This window comes from Caretta caretta, chromosome 26, assembly GCF_965140235.1.
Source record: "Caretta caretta isolate rCarCar2 chromosome 26, rCarCar1.hap1, whole genome shotgun sequence".
Taxonomy (NCBI): Eukaryota; Metazoa; Chordata; order Testudines; family Cheloniidae; genus Caretta; species Caretta caretta.
The window spans coordinates 16,378,047-16,404,580 of NC_134231.1; the positions used below are offsets into that span (position 1 = coordinate 16,378,047).

The window sequence follows — 26,534 nt, forward strand, 5'->3', positions numbered from 1 at the left end:
CACTGAAATACTGCACTGCTGTGGTAGTGGGAAGTCCTGCAGCCAAACCAGCTGCTCTAAATTAATCCTGAGAGTTTTCCTGCACCATTTTAAGAGGCACAAGGCTATTGGAGGTGCCAACATCAGTTGTGCTGAGAAGCCCTGCCCATGTGGTGGGATTAGGGCCCAGGGCCCCTTTGCAAGGTCTTTGCTTTGCTCTGGTGTCCCCTCTTGGCTCATCATACTGCAGGGCTGCTATTCTAAGGCCTGCAGTATGTGGTAGGGAAAAAAGCTTCTATTTAATGCTATTTAATGGCTCAAAGTATTCAGCATTAGTTTATTCATCACAGTACCACCACCTAGGTCTTACATAGTGCTCTTCCATGCATTGATCTCACAGCACTTTACAAAGGAGGTTGGTATTATTATCCCCCACTTTACATATGGGGAATGTGAGGCACAGACAGATGTTCAACGTCACCCAGCAGGCCAGTAGTAGAGCCAAAAACAGCTACCTTGTGTCCCAGGCCACTGTGCAATGTGCTAGGTTATACTGTGTCAGAGGGTATGTACATTATTAAGAGTAGTAACACTGTAGAAAGGCAATTACACATTTCCCCCAGTATATTTACAGCCTCCCCTTTAGTCAGGCAGAGGAAGCCATAACAGAAGCTCTGGCCATGAAGCTTGGATAACACTGTGGGTGCCACCAGCCTGTGCTTGGGGCCCCTTTTGATGCAGTGGAAATGCTTTGGATATTCTTGCTGCAGCATTTCTCTTCTGAGCACTACAAGCCCTAAAGCTCCAGGTCCTCCTCTTCCAGCAGGGCCTCATTTTTACGAAACACGAACTGGCTCACATCCTCCATGGCCATTATTTCATCAAGGGAAGACACTACAGTGTCATGTTCCTTCAGCATCTCTGGGTAGCTGGATATGGCATGCTCTATCCGCAGAGAACGCCGCACTGGGGTTAAGAATTTCCAGTCTTGCATATCAGACAGTCCCTTTATTCTGCAAAGAGAAGAAGAAAAAAAGCCCCTTAGCTGAAGCTTGGCTGGTTGAAGAGTCCCATTGCCCTGGTCTGGTCTCCCACACGTAGACCCTAGACAAAGACACAGCACTATAAAGCAGAAGAGGTTTGGGGAGCTACTAGATTCCTACCATCCAGGCTGGGATTACCCCTACCCACAACGAAAGGCCCGCGCCCATCTGAAAGGCTACAACATGGATCCCTTCACTGAGGCTTCCTTCAGATCGGTCTCCCCCTTAAAAAAATCACTAATCAGGGGTACCACAGCTCTGCAGGGCTCACTGTGATGATGGCCACTCTGCCCACCCCTGTCCGCCATCCTGTTAAGGTCTTCCCCACATTTTGCTGACCTGGAAACAAGAACTCAGGGCTGATGTAGTTGCAGCCATAATCCAGACACTGCAGGATCAAAGCCCCAGGGAGCCTTGCCCTGCAAAGCTCAGGAGCAAGACAGGAAGCCAAAAACTGCCTCATGACCCCACACACTGATGGGAGAAGCATGGCCGATCTCTTGGCCAGTGACATGCTGGCTGATAGCAACAGGTAGAAAGGTCTGATCACTGGACGTGAGGAACAGTATACAACAGTAGGGATAAGAGCAGCTTGAACTGCAGGTTACAGGTTCTTACCTGGGCACTGGGACAACTTGTAACTTGACCAAGGAGACTGGCTTGCTAGTCAAGAACCTTAAACTGGATTGTGGAGTTGCCACAGCCTGCTCTCTCAAGCTAGGGCAAGGAGTTCTGGGCCCCTGAAGCACTGGCTGTTCAGCTGTATCCTCCACTATGAGAGAGCTGACTTCAGCAGAAGGGTCTGCAGGGACCCCTGGAGAGGAAGAAAAAGGGCATGTGTCACTCTTCCTTCCCCACGCTGAACTCTGGTGTACAGATGTGGGGACCTGCATGCAAGACACTCTAAACTTATTTTTTTACCAGCTTAGGTTAAAAACTTTCCCAAGGCACAAATTCCACCTTGTCCTTGAACAGCATGCTGCCACCACCAAGTGATTTAGACAAAGAATGAGGGAAAGGATCACTTGGAATTCCTGTTCCCCGTAAATATCCCCCCAAGCCTTACAACCCCTTTCCTGGGGAGGCTTGAGAATAATATCCTAACTTATTGGTTACAATGTGAACACAGACCCAAATCCCTGGATCTTTGGACACTGAAAAAAATCAATCAGTTCTTAAAAGAAGAATTTTATTTAAAAAAAGAAGAAAAGGTAGAAATCCCCGCTGTAAAATCAGGTTGGAAGATAACTTTACAGGGTAACAAAAGATGCAGAAAACACAGAGGAACCCCCTCTAGCCTTAGTTTCAAAGTTACAGCAAAACAGGGATAAACCTCCCTCCAGCAAAGGGAAAATTCACAAGTTGAGAAAACAAAGATAAACTAATATGCCTTGCCTGGCTGTACTTACAATTTCTGTAATATGATAGACTGGTTCAAAATGGTTTGGAGGACATGGATTGATGTCCGGTCCTGCTTAGTCCCAAGAGCGAATGAACACAGAAACAAAGAACCCAAAACAAAGCCTCCCCCCACCCAGATCTGAAAGTATCTTTTGTCCCCCTTGGTTCCTTTGGTCAGGTGCCAACCAGGTTATTTGAGCTTCTTAACCTTTTACAGGTAAGGAGGAATTTTAGACTACCCTTACGGTTATGACAGCATGTCAATTCCAAGTTTTGTGGCCCCAGCTTGGCTTAAAGAGGGAAGGAAGGAAGCTGCAAGCTCAAGTAGGATTACAGTAATGCAACACTTTGGAAGAAGCCAGTTTTCAATCTGTTATAGCAAACAGTGACTTGCAAAAGAAAACTGGTCGTGGGTCATTCTCTGTGATGGAGTGAGGCACTGCTAAGGAAGGTATTTTTGTTTTTAGAAATATTAGAAAGCTGATTTCTGAAAAATTCACCCTGGAAAAAAGGCACACAGGGAGGGAAATTAACAGGGAGGGAAATTAACCCCCAGATCTGCTTCCCAAGGGATGGGATAAATTCATCAGCACATGAGTCTTTAAATCCAGATTGGAAATCTTTTTTTTTTTTTTTTTCCTACAGAGATATCTTGTAATGCAACCGCGAATTATTGGGCTTGACAGTGAAATCACAAGGTGATAATCTCTTGCCTGGATCACAATGGCCATTTCTGGCCATAACATCTATACAATATGTATCTTCTCTAAACTGGAAAGCACTATAGATCTTTGGAGAAATTGATGTATTATAGCAAACACCAAGGAAGTGACAGCTGATTAGCTGAGAAGGGAAAGGGACTTTTATTCCAACTGTAACCTCTATTTAACCCAAACACCCTACAAACAAATGGGAGAAAAGAGTTCTCTATTAAGATTTAGCAACACTGCCCCATGAGTGGAAAGCTCTTAACACACCTCCAAGACTTCCAGAAAAAACAGGTTTGGTGGTCTCGATACTAAGATAACAAACAAGCATGAAAAATATTTAAAAACCTGAGGCCTTCTTTATCTCAAAGCAGCAAAAAGACAGACCTCTATTTATTTTTCTTTGGCTAGTCACCTTTACAGAGCATTTTCAGTTAGTGACTCATTCAGTTAGGAACATTAAGCACATTCATGTTCCTCAGAAGGATGAGCAGATTAGAGAGTGGATGCCGAGATACCAGATGTACTACTGGGGATGGATGTTTGATTAGAAGACCAGCAGAGGCTTGAGGGTGGGGTGGGACAAGAGGTATTATCTTTTCTTAACTTCTTGATAATGGTCATCACTGCTTCTCTCCCCCATTGCATGTGCACTGAGAAACCTGCACTTCATCTCTTAACGATCGCAGGAAACTAAGGGTACAAGACCAGGATTCCCAGGCATACCTTTCTGCTGCCCATAGGTGGAGAAAAGCTGAAAACTTTGCTGTCCTGCTCTGTAACACCTGATCTTGCATCCTTTACCCTTCCACATAGGCCCTATTCCAGCCCCATATGCAAGGACATGTTGCATGGTCAGGCTTAAGGGAGCATTGTATTCAATAGACTCCATTGTTACTTTCTATCCCCTTGCATATAGCATGACCTACCATAGGCACTGACTTTTATTGTTCCCAGTGGGTGCTCCACCTCCACTTCACCCTAGAGCCCCGTCCTACTCCACCCCCTCCCTCGAGGCCCCACCCTCGCTCCAACTCTTCCTGTCCCGGCTCCACTCTCTGCAGGCCCCGCCCTCATTCCACCTCTTCCTGCCTCCCCCCACCCCCCCCAAGGCCCCATGTCAGCTGCCAAACGGTTGAAGGGCAGCCCAGCTGTGGCTAGCAGGTGTTGACCACCCCCACTATTTTTTCCTCTGGGTGCTTAAGCCCTGGCGCACCCACAAAGTCAGTGCCTGTGCCTGAGTCTCTCCTCACTTGTAGCAGTGTAAATCAGGAGCAATCCCAACGAGATCAGTGGAGTTACACTGGTATAAAATTAATGAATCATAGTTGGTTCACCAGCCTGGGAAGCAGTCTAATGAGTGGCTCTGTGGTTCACCAAGACAGAGAAGGCATGTCAGACTGGCAGTGCCAGCAGGAATCTGAAACACATTTCTTGAGTTGAAGAGGGCACTAAGCAGGGGTGAGTCTAGCTGGCATAGTTTAGGGTTGGGAAAGGCACTGTAGTGTAAACAAGACCTGCATTAACCATGTTTTTCGGCAGTTAATTTACATTTTTTCTTGAGGAAGAGCTGTTTGTGAGGGGGCATAATTGGAGGGCACCCATGGGAGGGGAATGATCGGCCACTTTAGCTACCAGCTCTGCCTTCCTCCTGTCCCCACCATGCCCCCGGTAAGGCGGGAAGGGCCAAGGGAAGAAAGGGGGATGGTAACTGATGGGCTGTGAGGAGCACATCCACCAGCTGGAGGCAGCAAGAGGAATAGCAGGGAGCCCCAGACTTTGTATCTACTTTAGGGAGCTAGTGTAAAGGAAGGGGCTCTGCACAGCCCTCTGCAGTACAGGAGTACTGTTGATGTGTGGAATGGCCCATTCAGTGGGGTGTGCTCAGATGAATTACGATGGTCCAAAGAGATGAATAGTCTAACGCAATAGCTCTGGGTGGTGTGAAATGACCGATTTATCTCAATGGGAGTTCCCCTGTATCTCAGTTTCAGTTGTGGAATACCATTGTTCAAGGTAATCTCACTATGCCTCTCAGTTTTAGAGCAACTGGAATATTAAAATTTTCTTATGGGGTGGGGGAGGGGAAGGAGAGACAGTATCTGAGAAACGCCTGACCCAAATTATTCCAAACTTTCACCGTTGCCCCTGTTGTGGTATACCAATATCCTAGATAATCTCACTGTGCATGTGGAATTTAGAGTACTTTGAAAAAGAAGCTTATAATGCAGGGGGAGGACATATATTGGGAACCTATTGACCAAATGACCTAAATTTGCACCATAAATTCTACCCCAAACCCTGAATAGCTTTTTAATTATTTCTTCCCCAAAACGGAAGTGGGTGGTGAGAATTATCCCACGATTGATCCCAAAAGAGTAATATCAGGACCAGAGGCTTAGTTTGAAGCCCCAAGTATGTGTAAAAAAAAAAAAAAGTTATTAGAAGTGTAAAATTTGAATGTTACATGATTATTTTAGTGGGACTGTATCTCACTTAAACGACCTTAAAAATCTTGACTACTAAACCAACCCTGTGGTTATTTTCAATGACAAGATTTTTTTGAGGCCCTCTTTTTCTTAATCAGCTTTCTCTTACCCTAACCCAGCACTCTGTTCTATATGAACTTGAAACGGTGGAAAGGGAGAAATTTTCACACCCAGATCCAGTCTTTCATCCCCACAAAGTCAGCAGTTACCCTGATTTCAGGGAATTAGGTTTGTAAAGAATAATTTCATTTTTAAAGTTGATCTGTAAGGGGCAATAACTGAGACTGTGCCTTCATTTGATTTTTTTCAGATGTGTAAAGAAAACATGTGTGCATGAAGATTTGGGGGCCTAGGTGTTTTGTTTGTTTGTTTGCATGTTTGTTTTGGGAAGGGAAAATACATTTATGTTGCCTCCTTTTATATTAAAGACCCAGGTCCTGCCTAGCCTGGGGGACTCATGCTTTGGCTTTGTCTAGACTGGAGTTGGTGGTCCTCTTATAATTTGAGCTAATTGATTGCAAATGCTAATTATGTTGATAACTGAGGTTCTCCTCAATTTTTTTTTTGGGGTGGGGCACAAAGTTTTGTGGTTTGCCTGAGGCTGAGCCACCATGTCCTGATACTTAGCAAGCAATTGGCAATCTGACAGTAAATGCTAATAATTACAACAGGAGGACAAATGCTAGTCCAGACAAAGCCTATGATATCAAGAGAACTAGTGAAACGATATCATTCACAAGAGTCAAGAGACAGAAAATTGAGCAAAGGAGAGGAGAAGGGATTTTAAATCACATTTTGAAAAACTCTGTTTTGTCACATTTTGTTAACACCTATTTAATTTCAGTGCCAAATGAGTACTTTAGATAAAGAATGAATAGGTGCAAGGGAGGATGAGAGAAACAAATTTGCCCCCATATTTTTACTATCCTGGGGGGGGACGGGGGGCAGGACAGTTCCCCCACCCTTCCTCCCCTAAATAGTACCCCTGAGGACAGACACCTCCCCACCTAGGCAGAGCAGAGCAGCTTGGCATTGGCAGAAATTGGGGAAGGCAGTGCAGTGACTCTGCATGTCCCCCCACCCCTAAACTGCGCCCATGGTGGACTCCCCTCCCCCTCTCCTGACACTGCAGTGCCCCCACTCCAGCCAGGCTCCCTCTGCCTGAAATACGACTCATCTAGTGCTGCTTGCAGTTGGAGCTGGTTGGGAGCTGGATCTTGAGCAGGAGATCTAGGTAGGAGGCAGGGCGACCCAGGTGAGCAGGGTCTCACCGCTGCTGATCAGGCTGGGCTTCTGCTGAGCAGAGGGAGCCCTGCACTCCCCCCTCGTCCACCCCTAACCCTGGCTGAAGCAGTGGAGCAGCTCCCTGAGGCTGCTGGAGGAGGGCCCCACCCCCACACCGAGGGCTGAAGTAGGGCTGGGTCAGCCTCTGCAGCAGCAAGACCAGGAGCTACAAAAGTTGAACAGCTCATAGGTGATTAACGCAGCTGTCTACTAACTGGTTGGTGGGGGCAGGGCTGCCTAGGAGTTACTGATACCTGGCTGGGACTGCAGCTCTATGTGACCTACATTTTCAAGACTTAACAAGCTAGCCTGGCTTTCAGAGGAGCTGAGCATCTGCAATCTCCAGGCAAGTCGGGGGGGTGCTTGGGGGGTTGCTCAGCACCTATGAAAATCAGAGCACTTTGATGCCCAAATTTAGACACCCAAGTCAGAAAGCTGTGACCTTATTTTCCTCCACTCCTAAGGAAACATCATCCCTCTTCAGAGGGCCTTTTCCCATTCATGCGTTCTTCCAGTTTCACCCAGCTAACCATTTGCTCAGTCTTTTCAAGGCTTAAGTTTCATTTAGTATGTGTTACCTTGGGATGCATTGTCTGTATTTTTCAAAAACTCAACAACAACTTCTCTCAGCTCCTGGATTGGCTGCAAGAAAAAAAATTGAGAACTTTAAGGTCAGAGCACACTTGACTCAGGAAAATGTGGGCACCCGAACCAAGACTTTGGGTCCCAAAGAGTGTAGTGTGTTCGGAACTCACTATTCCATTAAATCATAACCCATCTCCCCACACCAGGCAGCCAAACTAAGGTGAATCAGTGATAAAGAGAAGAGGAAATATTTGTAAGCAGACTGAAGTCTGTTCTTGAACAAGCAAGCAGAGGATTGCTAGATGCTGTCAGCAAGAAGAGAAACATTCCACCCCCTCCACACTTTGGTCTGTGTCGTTACAGTTCTGGTGTCCACAGTATGTTCCTGTCCTCTGGGAAAGCCTGTCACACACCTCAATGTCAGACTTTCTAAAATAAAGATTAACTGCCACCATCCCATGCTCCTGAGAGGGCTACAAGCCAGAGGCTGCAGTGACACCAGGTGGAAACAGACTAGGCTTGAGTAGATGGAAGATAACAAGAAATAGTACAAGTGCATAAGAGACCTACATACTATGGCTGCAAATTGTCAGCTGTGCAGTCTGCCCATAGCTCCTCCCACAGCCCCTCCCACCAAACTATGCTGCCTTCATCAAGCCACGGCGACTTCCAAACTCTGGTTGAACCGAAAACTTAACATTGCCCTCCTTCCTACACTGTGATGGGGAGCAGGTGTCTCAGTAACTCCTGTGTGTTTGGAGAAATGATTATACAGTTGACCAACTATCCTCACCTAAAATTAGGGCTAGAGTGTAGCCATTTCATTGTGTCTATTGTTAGGCAAGACTTAAAATTCAGTTAGCAGTAAGACAGAAACCTATGTAACTAACAAGCAGAAACACCGGAAGCCCAAGGACACTGACAACTGTAAACACTTAATAAATGTATATGGTCAAATGTTCGCCCAATAATTCGGCTTTTAGAACAGAACAAACCTTCTCTTCACAGCCCTCCGGATATATGTAAACACTCACCCCCACCCCACCCCTTCGCCTTAAGGTAGTTATGAATAAGTGATGTAATCAAAACAGTTTGATACGTATGTTCTGTTCCTGTCACTGTCATGTTAAGTGCATTCTCTGTCTCTGAAACAATGTTTGTCTCTGTAAGAACAAAATAAATGCAAATGAAGTGATAAAAGAAAGGTATATAATTGGTCACTGCAACCCCACACATTGGAAGGTGTTTATCAGTCTTCCCGGTACCGTAAATAAACCCCTTTCAGTATTGTCTGTGCTTGCCTGATTCTTGGGGAAAAGAATCTTTTTGCCTAACACTATTCACCCCCATATAAGCAGCTTTAAGAGACATTCAACTAATATGTTTACCCACAAACACACACCCTCTAGTCAGATCTGCCTATTGATCTCTGGAAAATTTGTTTAGCTTATTGGAGACGATGGGTCACCATCGCTGTTTTCCCCAGCCTTCTGAGACAGGAAATATCTGAATGAGGTTTGCTGATGTCGAGGCCACCCGAACTAGCTGGGACATTTGCAAATTCAGAGGAAGTTCTGATGAGAAGTTTGTGGAGCAATCACTCACCGCAGCACCAGCACAGACCGCTGCTTTATACAACCCAGTCATGTCAATGGTGCCATTACGAGCCAGCAGCTTTGCCTTACATATCCAGAACTTTGCAAACTTCTCTGCCTCTGGAACACTGGACAGTGTGGTGAAGAGCTCCTCTGAAGGAAATCCCTACAAATCATATCAGGAAGAAAGCTGCAGGTTAGAAGGGAGGAAAGCCACTGACAAGGTTAACGGTTAACATCCCTCAAGGAGAGGAAGGATGGTCTTATATTTGAGGCACCTGACTGGGACTCAGTTAAATACCCAGTTCTGACATATATTTACTGTGGTGACATTGGGCAAATCATAGAATCATAGATTATCAGGATTGGAAGGGACCTCAGGAGGTCATCTAGTCCAACCCCCTGCTCAAAGCAGGACCAATCCCCAACTAAATCATCCCAGCCAGGGCTTTGTCAAGCCTGACCTTAAAACTATCTAAGGAAGGAGATTCCACCACCTCCTCAGGTAACACATTCACTTTCTCTGTGCCTCAGTTGGTCATCAGCAAAATGAGGATAATGTTGTGACAGGCCTATTGGTGGTTCACAGCTGTGTGTCAACAACTCATTAGGCCTGACATACTCACTACACCTAATACACTGGTCAGGATATATACCCCAAAGGTGTCATGTAATAGGTCATTGAAAAACTAACAACTTATTAATCATTAATATTCTTGAAAGCTATATGTATGATCAACCCACAAAGGATTATACAGATGTGCTGGAATTATGATTAAAATGTATTTAAGACAGACAGGTATGGGGGAGTTGATAAACAGGTATTTTCCAGACAAAGGAATGCAGTTCCGCCTGCTTGAATGTGTCTGCTATGTAAATTGAGCAAGGTGTGACCCGAGACAAAGAAAAGCCTATTTGCATGCCAGGCAATCAAAGCCATCGGCAGAGCACGTGGAGGAAAAAGTGATCACTTAATCTCACCGCGGGATGGAGACTGCGCCCCCAGGAAACCTTCCTGCCTCTTGAAATTTGAGTGAGTGAGAGAGAGAGACAGACACTCTTTTCAAAGGTTTACTGGACTATAAAGAAAAGGGCAGAGAACCCCGAAGTTATCCTTCACCTGAGAAGACAAGGAAAACCAGCACCTTGGATTCTGTGGGGATTCTGACTAAGAGCTAGTCAACCACTGCTGGAAAAGAAAGATCGTTCAAGGAGTCCTCACCAAAGACTGTAGCTTGTTAAGTTAGGTCTTAGGTCATTAGAAAGCATATTTTTACATTTGTTTGTAATCCTTTCTATCTTTATTCCTTGCACCTGGTATCACTTAATCCTGTGTCCTTTTGTTAAATGAACTTGTTTTACTTTTACTATAAACCAGTTCAGTGCTGTGATTGAAATGTCCGTCAAATCCCAGTTAAATTAATGAGTTGTAGTGTATTGTCTCTTTAAAAGAAGCAACAAATTTAACTTCTGCAAGTGCTCCAGGAGAGGGCTGGACACTGCAGGGAGACAGCTTTGGGGAAATTTGGGACTGGGAGAATGTTGGTCACTGGACGGTGGAAGCCAGGATGTGACCTGCACGATTGTGTGCACGCTGTTGGTGTCAGAGCTGTCAGCCGCAGCAGCATAACATTTAAGGTACCCAGGGTTGTGGGGCAGGCAGTGACACAATCCCTTCCTGGTCTGGGTTGAACCCCGAAGTGTCACAGATGTATCACAGGGGTGTTGCGATGATACATTTAATTTCTGAGGAGCTGATACTGTGGTGATGGGGGACCATATAAATACCTATACAGATCATGTACAGTCATGTGGCATTTCCAGCAAAGAAATTCAACAACAGTAAGGTTCTTCAAAAATGTACAGATTTAGACACAAGTTAAGGTATGATGCTGGACTTGGAAGTTTCTGGGACAAAACGCACTGTGAGCAGCAAGAAAAAATTTGTGACAAGAAATTTTAAATCGTGGGTAACGCTCAAGGTATCAATTATTTTGTCATCTATTAATGATGTAAAATTCCCATTTTAGCACAGATTTCAGTGCTGCTTTGCTCCGTAACGGAAATCTCCACAGTCCACAGGATCTCAATTATATCTCTTACTGCAGTGGGCTATGGAATCCTTCAAGGAAAGCTGAGCAACAGATTTTCATCCTATCACATTAATATTTCATTGGTAGGAAAGAAATTCGGTCAGTATGGACACTGCAATTTTGCCTTAGATCTGTACTGGGAGTTTGCTCCAACCCAGATGGCTGCACCTAATTTAGGCATCAAAGAGCAAATTGCAATGGTCCTCATCTTGACTACAGAGACACTGCAGAATGGGGCTGATTGATAAGAACTATAAGAATGGCCAGACTGATGGTCCGTCTAGCCCAGTATCCTGTCTTTCGACAGTGGTCAATGCCAGATGCTTCAGAGGGAATGAACAGAACAGGGCAACTATCAAGTGATCCACCCCATTATCCAGTGGCAGCATCTGGCAGGCCAGATCCAAGCAGTAAGGCCACTGAGCAAAAAGAATGCTGCATGCTGGGGCCTGCAGTCTTCACAAACCATGCCCCCGTATTACAAGTTAGGGTTGCCTCAAGCTACCTCTGCAAAACTTCATATGCTATCTCTGCCTAACAGTCTCCCAAAACACATTAAGAGGAGCAGATTGTTAAAGCCACTCCTGCTCTGTCCTCACCTTCTCAACGAGTTCCAGACACTCTGCCAACATGCTGTTGATCTTGTCCGACACGCAGAGCTGCTTTCTCTTCTCCTCCTCCTCCTCCTCCTCCATGCCATCCCAGAAGGACAGGTTCCTCATCGTCTTGGTTGGCTTTTTAGTAGGCAGTGTCATGGGTGGACGTTTATACGATTTCCCTTTGGATGCCAGCCACTGCTCCAGTTGCTTCCTATCAAAGGGCAAATAGATCATTAGGCCATCAACATCGGATCACCAGTTCTCATTTACCAATGCTATCCCCTGGGCTACAGCTCTGATTTTTGTCTTAGTCATATGTTGCTCATAAAGAGCTAATAGATATGACAAATATTCCAAGATCTACTGAAAGAGCTGGGCAAGGCTAGGAAAGAACCCTCCTTTTTAAAATTAAAGAATCAGTTGCACCTCTTCTTTCCTACTCAGTAAGATGGTGAGATCACTGGTATTTCCAGTCAGACCATGGCTACAGTGCTTGATTGATTTATAAACAAATTATTACATTCTGAATACAGCGTTCTAATGATTCAGCATTAAACCAAAGCCATAAGCTTCAACACTTGTCCTATGCTACGGGAAATTTCAGAGAACCCTTCTTGCTGCATCTGAATTTACAATCCCTTTCTATCCAAAGTGCATCATTAGCACAATCTCATTGCACTCTCAGGCCCACTGCAAAGCGAAACTGACCCTATTCTAGCAAGTTTCACTTTACTGTTTTTGCTGGGGGTAAGTAGAGGGGTGGGGTAAGATATGCACAGGAGAAAGGGAATTGCAGAAAGGGTATCATGCTGTTGCTATTGTTGCTGCTCAAGGAAGAGCTCCAAGTTTAGCAGAGAGCTACTTACCAGGTTGATATGAAAGAAGCTACCCAGTGAGTTCCAGAGACAACACTCTGATGGGAGGAGAAAGGAGCCCAGAGTGCCTCCCTTCCCTTCTCCTAGGGGTTACCCTTGAATTTCAGCAGGACCCTGTCTCCATTCTTGATCAACCTTTAGTTAATCAGGTACATTTTTGAAGCTCAGACTAGAAGATATGATGACCTGGAAGATTTAGGCCCTAGTAATGGGCAGCTCTAAGCAAACCCATCCAGTTTAAAATTATTATATTCAGGGCCAAATGTTTGCCTTAAAGCAACTCCATAATTCATAGGATCTTTCAGGTACTTTCAAATACATTAGAAGGTTTAGATTCTGTGCTTTCCAATGAGCCCAGACGGCAGCTTGAAATGAGCACGAGAGAGAGGAATTCAATAGGCAGCAAAGTTGTAGGGTTTTTCTGGAGGTGCGGAGCAGTGATTTTAGTAAAAGAATGGGCCCACCATCCAAAATGATTGCTTTTCAAAGCAGCCTGTTTGCATAGTCTGCAGGACAGAGGGGAAAAGAGTAAGGTTCTTTACCTTTCAAATGTTCTGGTCAGAAACAGGCCAGAGCTTGATTGTAACCTGGATGCTAAGGCAGACTCGTGGCTTAGAAATCTCATCTATTTCTCATTCATGTGTTTTTTCGGTCTCTGGACCAGGGATCGGCAACCTTTGGCACATGGTCCACCACAGTAAGCCCTCATTGCGAGCTGGGCTGGTTTGTTTACCTGGCGTGTCCGCAGATTCGGCCGATCGCAGATCCCACTGGCTGCGGTTCGCCGCTCCAGGCCAATGGGGGCTGTGGGAAGTGGCACGGGCCAACGGATGTGCTGGCCGCCCTTCCCACAGCCCCCACTGGCCTGGAGCGGTGAACCGCGGCCAGTGGAAGCTGCGATTGGCCGAACCTGCAAACGCACCAGGTAAACAAACCAGCCCAGCCTGCCAGGGGGCTTACCCTGGTGGGCTGCATGCCAAAGGTTGCAGATCCCTGCTCTGGATATTAATACCAGTCAGAATGTAAAACACCTCAGTAGCCCCAAACCACTAAAAACGACAGACTACTACCAACAGAACTTGCAGGTCAATTTAAGAAGATATTCCATCTCCTTTCAGGTTGACATAATCCTGAATAGATCTGGTAAACTATTTTTGAAGGAATAGAACACCTATTGAAATGTTACAGATATCTTGGTGCAGATTAGCAGCATGTCTACCTGGCACTAGGTAATAAACATTTCACTTCCCCAGACCGGATCTGTCCATATCCCAAACAATAGGATTTACCCTAGCCTGCTTTCAGCAGACCACCTCAAACAATGCACTGAATACAATTCAAAGAGCTGCATTTCCTGCATATGTTTTAGATATTGCTTGTTGCATGGGAAATACTGAGTCCTTATCTCTTATTCACAGTGTTGTTTAGAAGGGTACTGACAGAATACTGCAGTTTAATACATATCCAAATTGTGGACGAAATCTGGTGGGAAGCATCCATCTGAGAGGTGAAAAAACACTGGGATCCTGGTGAACAAATGAACCTCGAGCATCTCACTCTGCCTCAGGATGGCTGTATCTAATTTAGCAATAAGTAAGCTTTCTCTTGAAGAGAAATTTCCTTCAAGAGGTATCAGTAGCTGAATTAGACACAGTTACTGCACCAGTGGGGTGGGGGAGAAGGTAGAGGCCCAGCCAGGGCATTTGACCCCCTCATGGAGAGGGAGGCAGCAGAAAGGTAAAGCAGAGCCCTTGCCACCATGAGGCAGGAGCTCATCTCCTTTGGGTTGACTCTGAAGAGGCATTACCTCCTGTCTCTCCATGAAGACAACTTGGCTTGGTGAAGGAGTGAGGAAACAGGTTAGCTGCCATGTTCAGGGTTACAGGCAGGAGAGAAATGAGGAGAGAACCAGAAAGGAAGTTACTTACTTGCGATTCTCAGCAGCTGGGGTCTTGGGATCCTGATTACCCGGAACCTCTCTTACCCTTAACAGCTCTTGCTTGGGTGTTTCTCTCATATTCCTAAGCATGCCAACACTGGCTTGGTCTCTGGACATGCATGTGCTTGCAGTACAGTTTCTGGGGAGAGTGCTTTTGGATTTTGTATTATAAGTCTGAGAAGCTTTCTTCAAGTCTTTAATGCACTGCTTCCCTTTTGTTGCATTCATTTGCCAGTTGGCTGTGCCACTTGTTTTTGAATTGGGTCTCTCTGACATGGGTTTTGATTTTGCTTTCAGTTCCATCACAGAGGGCCTCTTGGAAACATGAGAATTTATGGGACACCTTGTCAGTTTCAAATCTTGTCCAGCTCTAGCCTGTTTGGACCTTCCAACTTCCAGAGCACCAGGAGTTTTACATGTTCTTGAGTGCTTCACATATTGCTTTTGTGTGGCCTGTCCTCCAAGACCGAGCCTTCCAACTGCCTGTAATTTCACTGTGTTTTGCCTCACAAAACTGGGATGTAGACACTGTTTTTCTGCACCTGATTTCTTGGATAGCCAAGTTCTAGAAACAGTAAATATCTGGGAAGGAGGCACTGACCCCAGGGCTTTGCTGCTTGGTCTTTGAGGATACATGATTTTACAGCCAGGTGGAGATTTTGCTAGTTTATTCTGAATTAGTTCCTTACTGGTCCAACAGGCAGTAACTCGGTCTTTCAGACCCACATTGTTCCTTGGAGCTGTGCCCAAGGTATGTCTGTGAACCAAACCTATTTTCCTCTCTGGCTTGTTTAAACCAGTCCTAGATTGTACTTTGATGTCCAGCCCAGACTCTGTCCTGTTCTCAGAAGATTCTAGAGTGGTTTTACTAGGAAGGTTTACTTTATCACAGTCTACCATTTTTTGCAAATTCTCAGTTACTGAGTGGTGCTCCCCACACTGGGGATCTTTTCCAGTCTGGGTCAACATTACAGCCCTTTGATCTGTGACTGTCCCCGGATTTTCAGATTTCCCAGTCTCTTGTATTTGATTTAACTGATGACAGGTAGAAGATGATGCCATTCTGTTCAATTGCACACAATGGCTTTTGTTTGGCAGAAGGTTGGCAGGTGGCCCTGTACTCTTTCCCAGAAGGTTGGGAGGTACAGTCTTTGGCCTCTGGGACCCAGGGGCATTTGAGGACCTGTGCTGAAGAGCATGACCTGCACTTCTTGTATTTTTGACAGCAGGTGCATGATCCTTCGGTATGCATCTGGACCCTTTTGAGAGAACATCCTTCTTGGGCTGGACAACCTGAGGAAAGAGAGGATAAACATTAGTCTTAAAAATAAGAGAAATGAACAGAATCCACCCCCAGATTCAAAATTAGATCAGGAGTTCATACTTCATATACATTTGAGAGATAGTTCTTTCTTGTTTGCAATCCTTGGGCCCTCTTTCCACACCCATTCTCTATCGCACAGAGGCCCTGTGGTAGCTGTTTACATGAAAGAGTAATGGATGCAGCTGTCCTGAAGTTTTCAATATCAGAGGCCACATGCACAGACCTCTCCATAAAGTGCATCCTGAGAGGAGACTCAACTTTTGAGTGCACTTAGAGAAGTCTGTGATGTGCCCATCTTCTAAGCAAATGAGGCACTGAGTGTATCCATCATTAAAAGACACAAGAGCCTTGCAAACGGGGTAGCTCTTAAAGCTTGGGAATGTACGCATTGTACTCAGTGTTGGAGTACTATCCCAATACATACATGTGCCAATCCAACAGGGACTGCTGACCAAAAGCCTTCAGCTCAAGTGCACTAGGCATGCACATACCAACAGTGAAATATGTATGTTGACAATCACCCAAAGGAGAACAAAAATCATTTAAAAATAGCCATTTAAGGTGGTTTAGTTTTGTTTGGATGTAATCCACACTTTCAGTTCTGAACTTCTGTGCAGTGTTGCTACCCTGGTAGACAGCTGGTGTTTCACCCCAGAGATAACTCTATCTTAGCAGTGGCTGAAACAACAAGCATATTGGCATGTTTCCAGAAGGAAAGAGCTATAATGATGATATTTTAAAGTCTGAATTTAATGCTTATTGACTAGAGGTCTTCAGCATTTTTAATATATTTAGTAAGAAAAGATTTGTATTTAATTGCCTCTTATGCCAAGCTAGCTAGCACTCTATTGACACCAATCTCTTTAGGGCAAGAAATCCATTTTATTGTGTCAGGTTTCAGAGTGGGTAGCCGTGTTAGCCTTTATCAGCAAAAACAAAAGGAGTCCTTGCGGCACCTTACAGACTAACAAATTTATTTGGGCATAAGCTTTCGTGGGCTAAAACCCACTTCATCAGAGGCAGGGAGTGAAAAATACAGTAAGCAGTATATATATTACAGCACATGAAAAGATGGTTTCCGTACCAAGTTGGGGTGTGTGTGTGTGGAGGGGTCAGTGCTAATGTGGCCAGTTCAATCAAGGTGGAAGGGACCTATTCTAAACAGTTGACAAGGGGTGAATATCAACAGAGGGAAAATTACTTTTTGTAGTGACCCAGCCACTCCTAGTCTTTATTCAGGCCTAACTTGTTGGTGTCTAGTTTGCAAATTAATTCCAGTTCTGCAGTTTCTCGTTGAAGTCTGTTTTTGAAGGTTTTTTGTTGAAAAATCACCACTTTTAAGTCTGTTATTGAGTGTCCAGGGAGATTGAAGTGCTCTCCTACTGGGTTTTGAATGTTACAATTCTTGATGTCTGATTTGTGTCCATTTATTATTTTCCATAGAGACTGTGCAGTTTGGCCAATGTACATGGCAGAGGGGCACTGCTGGCATATCATAGAATCACAGAATATCAGGGTTGGAAGGGACCTCAGGAGGTCACCTAGTCCAACCCCCTGCTCAAAGCAGGACCAATCCCGAACTAAAGCATCTCAGCCAGGGCTTTGTCAAGCCTGACCTTAAAAACCTCTGAGGAAGGAGATTCCAACACCTCCCTAGGTAACACATTCCAGTGTTTTACCACCCTTCTAGTGAAAAAGTTTTTCCTAATATCCAACCTAAACCTCCCCCACCGCAACTTGAGACCATTACTCCTCGTTCTGTCATCTGCTACCACAGAGAACAGTCTAGATCCATCCTCTTTGGAACCCCCTTTCAGGTAGTTGAAAGCAGCTATCAAATCCCCCCTCACTCTTCTCTTCCGCAGACTAAACAATCCCAGTTCCCTCAGCCTCTCCTCATAACTCATGTGTTCCAGTCCCCTAATCACTTTTGTTGCCCTCCGCTGGACACTTTCCAATTTTTCCACTACAATTCTTCTTGTAGTGTGGGGCCCAAAACTGGACACAGTACTCCAGATGAGGCCTCACCAATGTCGAATAGAGGGGAACGATCACGTCCCTCGATCTGCTGGCAATTCCCCTACTTATACATCCCAAAATGCCATTGGCCTTCTTGGCAACAACGGCACACTGTTGACTCATATCCAGCTTCTCGTCCACTGTAACCCCTAGGCCCTTTTCTGCAGAACTGCCGCCAAGCCATTCGGTCCCTAGTCTGGAGCGGTGCATGGGATTCTTCTGTTCTAAGTGCGGGATTGTGCGCTTGTCCTTGTTGAACCTCATCAGATTTCTTTTGGCCTAATCCTCTAATTTGTCTAGGGCCCTCTGTATCCTATCCCTACCTTCCAACGTATCTACCTCTCCTCCCAGTTTAGTGTCATTTGCAAACTTGCTGAGGGTGCAATCCACACCATCCTGATATGTGCCACCATATTATGGCATATATCACATTGCGAGATGTTCAGGTGAATGAGCCCCTGATGGTGTGGCTCTTATTGTGTGTTTCTACAGAGCCCCTAACCATGTCTGGGCTGATTCCAACATAGAATACAAAACTAGAGTGTCATAAGAGAAAGGTCTTTTCTACTTACAGGCCCTGATTTAGAAAGTGGTGGTAACTGTGGATTTGGCTGATTGGTCCGGTCCTTTAAATAGGGTCTATAGAAATCAAACAAAATATCAATGTACCAAACAGGGTGTTGGATGAAGGATTAAACATTAGGCAACAATTCAAAAGCAGTTTTAGTGTTAGCAGTTTCTGAGAAGCTTTTTAATAGCAGAGACCAGTTAGTAAACTGTGTGACACTGGCAGACCAGGTGCCAGCTCACGCCAGAGCCCCACGTCAATTCACTTATGTATTAGTATAGATCAAAGTGACTGTTAAATGTATGTGTGACACTCTGTACCCTAAAGCAACACCCTGGCAACCCCATATTTACAATGGTGATAGGATTATGATATGTTTTGTACAAAGCATTCCTTGTAAGGTATCATTTTAAAAGTCTTAATCTGTTGAACATTAATATCCTGTGGAATTGTATGTGCTATCATTGTATGTGGAGTTATGGAGTTTTGCTATGTGTGTGTTACTGAAAACTGTTGTGAAGTTGGAAACACCCACATCCAGCCTTTCAGGTACAACAATGGAGGAACCAGGTGCGCTAATGGCCCATTAAAGGGACTACATACTCACAAGGACTGTCCCAGGAACCATATACAATGGAGACTTCTCAGAGATAGCACCTATTGAGACTGCTTGCCTCACATCATAGCAAAGGATCTTTCCAGCAAGCTGGAAGAAGCTATAAAATGGGGAAGTGACATCATCGTTTGTCCTGACTCCCCTCACAACTCAACACCTGGAAACACATCTGGAGAACAAAGACTGAACTGGGGAGGCGGTCCGAGGATGAAAAGAGAACTCCCACCCCCTGTGTATGAAGGAACTATACCATTAGGGTGAGACACTGCTTGATTTAAATCATGTCTAGTTTATAGAACGCAAATTGTGATTTTACTTTTATTTCTTGGGTAACCAATTTTGATCTGTATGCTTATTACTTATCACTTAAAATCTATCTTTCTGTAGTTAATAAATCTGTTTTATATTTTACCTAAAACAATGTGTTTTGGCATAAAGTGCCTGGGAAATCTGTTCAGGAACAAGAGCTGGTGCATGTCCTCTCCACACTAAGGGAATGGTGGACTGGGTTATAAACTTACACTGGTCAGGCTTCTGTCCAGGGCAAGACGGTACAGTTCTGGGGTCCTAGACTGGGGAGCTGTGGGGAATTGGCTGGAGCCTCTTTAGTGTTGGTTCATGAGTGGTTGGCAAAAACATTCATGTATCACAGCTTGGTGTGTCGCTGCCTATGGATTTTTTTTTTTTTTTTAAATTGAAGTGAAGATATATTTACCATTGAAATAAACTGGCATTGGAGGCTAGGGCATAGGCAGTTGTGAGCCAGATCTAATGCTGCAGCAGCCAGCGTGAATGCTAGATACAAACCCCAGGAAAGGCACAGCACTAACATGTCCAGGGCAGTTCTCCCTACTTCTCATGAGGCTTGAAACAGCCAAGCACCCACGTGGGGTGCAGAAGGTGAGAACCACAGCAGCCATGTTAGGCCTGGAGGGTTATTCCATCTCCACGTCCTGCAAAGGGAGTTGCTGTTAGTTTCTCACCCACGGTACCAGCTCCGGCACATGCGGGTCATAAGTCCATTTAGGAAAGATGCACTTGTACAGATTCAGCAGCACCATGTCCTGGGATTTCAGCTGTCCATCAATATGACACTTCATGTGACCATGAGTCCCTAGTGGCTCTGTGATTTGTCCTTTGTGGCCCCACTTGGTCCTCAGCTCCACTGGCTTAAACCACAGCACATCCTCTCTGTTAAAGAACAGCCATCTTGCTAAAGATTTTGAAAGGGTGACCACTGAGCACCAGCTGCTTGATGATGTGTTAAGTGCAGTACCTGGAGAGGTCTGGAGTTTGTAACAGCATCACAGTGTGAGAAGGAGCCCAGGTTGGTAAGCCAGAGGGCTCAATGGTACCCCAGTTCCAGGTTGCACCCCGGGGAACCTGTCACAGTATCAGAGTGTATTTGGTGTTTAAACTTCATGAGAATGAATGGGACGTTTCTTGCATTGTTTTCACTTATCTGTATCCTGTTATAATGTGGTAGCAAACATTTACATTGTGTATATCCCTGTAACAAAATAACCCATCAAAGGACAAGGACACCTTGTGAAATGCAAATGAAGAACTTTAACAGAAAAGTACTAATTTCAAAGCAAGTGATCATTGTGTGAGATGACCGAGGTCAAAGACCCAAAATGCATTCCTTGGTCATCAAAGGAAAAGCCCACGTGGGTATTAACACTGTCAGCTTGTGTTCTGTGAGAAGCAGCTATAAGTATGGATTCAAGGAAAGATCTTTCATCTCTGGATTGTTTGGACTCTTACAGGGAAGTGCACCAGACACAAAGCAGAAATCCCCCGAGACAATCGGAGTATCCTGAAAAGACTTTTGGGAAACTGGCAGTTTATTATATCACTGCCACCATTTGGAATGACAAACTGTGACTTATCTGTCAACATATTTTACCTGCTTTAACCTCTCAATAATTCTTATTTCCCTTTCTTAGCTAATAAAACTTAGTTTACTACAGAATTGACTACCAGCGCTGTCTTGAGTGTAAGATATAGAGCACCAGTTGATTTAGGGTAAGTGACTAGTCTCTTGGGACTAGAAGCAACCTAAATGTGATGTGATTTTTGGTGTAACCAACCATTTTATCACAAAGTCCAATTTTGTCTGGGTGGCAAGATACACTGGAGAGTCTAAAGGCCTGGTCTACACTTGCAAGTTTTTGCACTAAAAAAGTCAGCTTTTTGCACTGAAACAAAGTGGCATCCACACTGACAAGTCATTTTTTGCACCCAAACTCCTCAGTTGCAGCGCTGTAAAGAACCATCCCAATGATAGACATAAGGCCTTTTGCGCTGAGCCTTTAATACTGTAGTGCCAGTGTGAACGCCTTGGTTGCTTTTATCACTGCAATTGGCCTCCAGAAGTGTCCCACAATGCCTGCAGTGACCACTCTGCTCATTGTTTTGAACTCAGCAGCCCTGCAGGCATGCATCCCTCCCCTTTCAAAGCTCCTTTCTGATGTTCTGACAGCCTGGGCTGCTGTGCTGCTCTGGGACATAGAGCAAATCATTATTGAGGAATGCTCCTGCTATCTCCTACAACAGGAACAGAGGCAGGCAGGGGTGCATATGTATGTGTGACAGTGAGAGAGACTGTGCTATGCAGAGCTGGGGGGGGGTGGGGCAGCTGAGGTTGGGGTCTCCCCCTCCCCATGTCTCAGGACTGATTACTTCCAGCGCCTGTCTGAATTTATGAGACAGCATGCCAACACTCTCCTGCAACACATGATGTCTGTCTTCTCCCCCTACACACACTTGCTGTCACACACTGTCGTCCCCCCCCCCACGTCAGTTGAAAAGCAGCTGGCAATGGAATTGAGAAACCTACATCATGTGAGGCTGTACCTGCCCTGTGAGGCATTGCAAATCCTTCCCAAAGCACCCTGCGGCCAGTTGCATAGTGGAATAGCTACCACAGCTGCTCCAGCAACACAAGGAGCTAGTGTGGACATGCAACAGAGCTTTTAATTGAAGTGCTTTAAAAATGGTATAACTTTTCGCATCAAAACTTACCAATGTAGACATACTGTAAGGCAGGGGTGGGGAACCTCCAGCCCCCTACTTAATTTCATCTGGCCTGCGGCAATTTCATCTGGCACTGGCTGGAAGCCCTGAGCCTCGGTGCCCCCTCCATGGGGCTGGAACTGCAAGCACTGGCTTGCCCCACTGTGTGTGGAAGCTAGGATGCCAGGGCTGTCAGTTAGCTATCTCTGCAGCCCTTTCTAGGCACAGGGGTGATCAGGGAAGCTCCAAGTCCATGTGCGCCTATTCCTGCCTGCACCATACAGAGCCACCTGGCCACATCAGGAGTGGCACAGGGCTAGGGCAGGGAGAGGAGCCCGTTACGCTGCCACCTGAGGTAAGCGGCACCTGGCCAGAGCCCAGACCCTTCACCCCCTCCTGCACCCCAACCCCCGGCCCCAGCCCTGAGCCCCCCCTGCACTCCAACCCACTCCCAGAGAACGTACACCCACCCCAAAGCCCCTGCCCAAGGTCAAAACTCCCTCCCCCACCCTAACTCACTCGCAGAGCCTGCACGTCCACTCTGAACTCCCTGCCCCAGCCCTGAGCCCCCTCCTGCACCCCAACCCCTTGCCCCAGCCCTGAGCCCCCTCCCACACCCCAACCCCCTCCCAGAGCCTGCACCCCAACCCCCTACCCTAGCCCGCTTCCTGAACCCCTCATTTCTGGCCCCACCCCGGAGCCTAGTGGAAGCCCTGACGGCCCCTCCCCCCCCGACAGGGCTGTGTGGGCCCCATGACTGATTTTTCTGTCGGTCAGTGGCCCCCAATAGAAAAAAGGTTCCCCACCCCTGCCCTAAGGGGACTGTCTGTGACTCCATAATAAGACTCGTATAGTGATCCAGGAGTTCACATTTATTACTGGCTTGGTGAAATCTAATTATAGAACACACCACCAGCTTGGGGTGTCGGCCCTAAGAGAGGGACTCAGGGTCAGGAGCCGCTCCAGACAACATGACAAACTGTAGTGCAATATTAATAAAGATTACCAACTCAACAGGAATTTCTAGAGAGATTAATTTTTGCTCAGATACCACTTGGATGGTGGGATACAAGGGCCTAGATAGAGAATATATATCTGATCATAACTGTGCACTGACTAAGTGACTGAAAGATTATGGATTTTCTCCCCTCCCTACTAAGCTGTATTTCTGATCTTTAGGAACCGCCAAGCCATGCAGTCTTCGAGGCCCTCCACTACCACAGGCAACATATGGATTCAATTTTGGCCATTATTTGAAAGGCAGGGACCAGTTTTCTAACCCTGGCTCCCAGCCCTTATTCCTCATCACCCCACAAACATGTATGAATTTTTTTTATTTTTATTTATTTATTTATTTTACAAAGAGGACTCACTTTTGCCATAGTACTAGTACCTGTCAACTGAACATTATGCCAGAATTAAAGAGTCAAGATGAGAAAGTCTCTAATGCCTCTCCTCTACCACCTCACACTATCTGAGCTATTTGATTCCTCTCCTTGGTAGCATGACTTTAAAAATATTAGCACCAAATCTCCCCATATCACCTTCAAATTCCCCTGCTCTATTCTCTCCAGGTCACTGTTATTAGGTTCTGCTGCCCTATATTTTTACTACCTCTCTAATGTTGGCATCAGGCACAAAATGCAGTCATTGTGCAATTTACAAACCTCAATTAAAGACAGACAAAGCATTTACACAGAATATAGTTGAAAGTCAACTAGAAATCTAGTTTTGTTTTTTTTTAAAAGGTGAATTAAGAACAATTTCAGGTTCTACACCTGCTCCTTCCCACACGACTCCATCTGCCAATTGTGGCTTTACAACCTCATTTTTAAAAAGTGAAACGTTTTTCTGTGAGAGACCCCCACAGAAACAAGGGAAACTGACCAAGGCCGCTGTCCTCCAACAGGATTTCCTTAAGCATAAGAGTCTGTCCTCAGAAATCCTACTCCAGGATTGAGCCCTAACTCACAACGAATAAGATTTTTTTGTCAAATACACAGGGTGATTAATTTTTCAGTTACAGTAATCTTAGGTCTAACTATAGTCAACATATTCGGACCAGTGTAATTTGAGTCAACTGTATCCCTTTAATTGGACAAAAAGACTCAAAAAATACATGAAGAGGCTATAACTAAGAAGAGATGATTCTGTTTTGTGACAGCAACTCTGTGGGGCCCACAACTTGAGAACCGGGGTACTAAAATATGTTCCTCTTTGTAATTATAGGGGGCAGCTAAGCACAGGGAAACAGGAATTCTCAGCTAATCATTAACTGAGAATTCTGAAGTTAAATATTAGCAAGCAAGACAGGATTCAATTAAAAATTTGTTCAAACTCACTTTGTATTTGGACATTTCAGCTTTCCTTTAGCTGCTAAATACTCCTGAAGCTTGTTCTGCCGCTCTTCTGCAACGAGATCATAGTAAAGTATAATATACATTTTAAAAAAAATCATAGGACTTAATATTTCTAACATATTAATTAGAGTGGCTGATTTGTTTTAATTCACATTTAAATTATTTTACCCTAAAACATCTCTTGGGCTCCCTTCTCTGCTGACTGCACTAGGCGACACTATTCCTAGAAATATGTCACTGAAATGGATGTACCATAAAACTAGTTTATATTTGTGGTGTTAATATTCAAGCTAACATCTGAAAGTAAGACTTGAGTTCTATAAGGCATAACAAAACAAGGTCTCATCTTTCAGATGAAAGTTTGTTTTGTTTGGGGTGATTTTGGGAGTACAGGGCAGGATGGTGCTGTGCTGAATTGTTCAAAGGTTAAACTAAAAAGGAGAACTGAGGCTATGTCTACACTACGGACCTTACAAAGGCAAAGGTCTCCTGTGTAGCAGCTCTATGACAGTGGGAGAGCGCTCTCCTGCCGGCATAATTAAACCACCTCCAATGAGTAGCAGTAGCTATGCCAGCAGGAGACACTCTCCCTCCAACATAACGCTGTCCACCGATGCTTTTGTTGGTGAAACTTATGTCAGTCAGCAGGGTGGTTTTTTCACACCCCTGACCGACAGAATTTTGCCAACAAAAGTGCTAGTGTAGACAAAGCGTAACATGATGTTTACTGCCATCACATAGTTCACTCTGTTTGTCTGTTATACCCCTTGCCCCACCTGGTGTCTGTCCTATCTATTTAGACTGTAAGCTTTTGGGGACAGAAATCATCTACTACTGTTTGTACAGCGCCTAGCACAATGGGGTTGGCCCCTAGGCACTAGCATAACAAACATGTTAACTAAAATGAGTTAACAGATGCTTTCCCCCACCCCCAAAGTGAGTGTGACATTCCTCTCTGGTATTATCTGGACCAGTGATCTGCTAGGTTACTCCAGTCCTTGACTGGGAATTGGTCCTGCTTCGAGCAGGGGGTTGGACTAGATGACCTTCTGGGGTCCCTTCCAACCCTGATATTCTATGATTCTATGACTCTGGGAGCCAGCCTTACCCTGCTCTGCTGTGAGAACCCCCATTCCTAGGCTGTTCTTGCACAGCCTCTGGCATATAAGCTGCTCCCCCTTGGATTGTGCAACCGAATGACACTAGCCAATATCTCCGGTCCCAGACACAACCCTAGGAAACCTCTGTCTTGCAGTGTCCAGGTATGCCCGCTGGACGCTGCAAGCTTATATAAGTTCGTCAGTTTAACAAAGATATTGATATGTTATCAGGCTTGTTAGCCCAAAGGGAGTCTGACACGCTTCAAACCAAACGCACCGCTTCTGGTTGAACAAACAAATTTATTAACTATGAAAGATAGGTTTTAAGTGATTATAAGTCAAAGCATAACAAGTCGGATTTGGCCAAATGAAATAAAAGCAGAACGCGTTCTAAGCTGATTTTAACACTTCCAGCACCCTTACAATCTTAGGGCATGGCTACACTTGCAGATGTAGAGCGCTTTGAGTTAAACCAGCCCTAGGAGACCCCAGCAGGGAAGCGCTGCAGTCTGTCCACACTGACAGCAACAAGCGCACTGGCGTGGCAACATTTGCGGCACATGCAGCGGCATTGGGAGCGGTGCATTATGGGCAGCTATCCCACAGAGCACCTCTTCCCATTCTGGCGCTGTGGCTTGTGGGAAAGGGGTGGGGCATTCTGAGTCCTGTCCCAATGCCCCGTGATGCATCGCTTCGCATCCCAGCAATCCCTGTGATTCCATCCACATTTGGCACCATCTTTCAACGTTTTTTGTACTGCGCGCGCTGTCTTCCCTTTCGGTCTGCGGGAACGGATGCCGAACTGCTGAGGAATATGCTGATGGGTCTCGCCAGCATGTCACGAATTGCAGTCGAGTTACTCCTTAAGCTACAAACTGACAGTGAGGAGTCTGACGATGTCGACTAGCATAACGCATACAACATGAAATTGCTTGTGACA

The 26,534-nt window shown here is 45.4% G+C and overlaps 1 protein-coding gene across 2 annotated transcripts in view; it reads right to left on the reverse strand.

Moving 5' to 3' along the window:
- Nucleotides 1–287: 287 nt before the first annotated feature.
- CKAP2L (cytoskeleton associated protein 2 like) overlaps nucleotides 288–26,534 on the reverse strand; it is a 38,056-nt gene continuing 11,809 nt past the window's right edge. Inside the window, exons 2-9 of one of the 2 annotated variants that reach the window (XM_048829161.2) lie at nucleotides 24,477–24,543; nucleotides 18,505–18,571; nucleotides 14,579–15,882; nucleotides 11,776–11,986; nucleotides 9,094–9,249; nucleotides 7,482–7,545; nucleotides 1,641–1,836; nucleotides 288–992 (exon numbers count right to left, since the gene is read on the reverse strand). In XM_048829161.2, the coding sequence (XP_048685118.2) occupies nucleotides 776–992; nucleotides 1,641–1,836; nucleotides 7,482–7,545; nucleotides 9,094–9,249; nucleotides 11,776–11,986; nucleotides 14,579–15,882; nucleotides 18,505–18,571; nucleotides 24,477–24,543 (2,282 nt within the window). In that variant the 3' untranslated portion in view covers nucleotides 288–775. Of the gene's footprint in view, nucleotides 993–1,640; nucleotides 1,837–7,481; nucleotides 7,546–9,093; nucleotides 9,250–11,775; nucleotides 11,987–14,578; nucleotides 15,883–18,504; nucleotides 18,572–24,476; nucleotides 24,544–26,534 lie in introns of those variants that run through there. The other variant, XM_048829162.2, reaches the window with a different exon arrangement.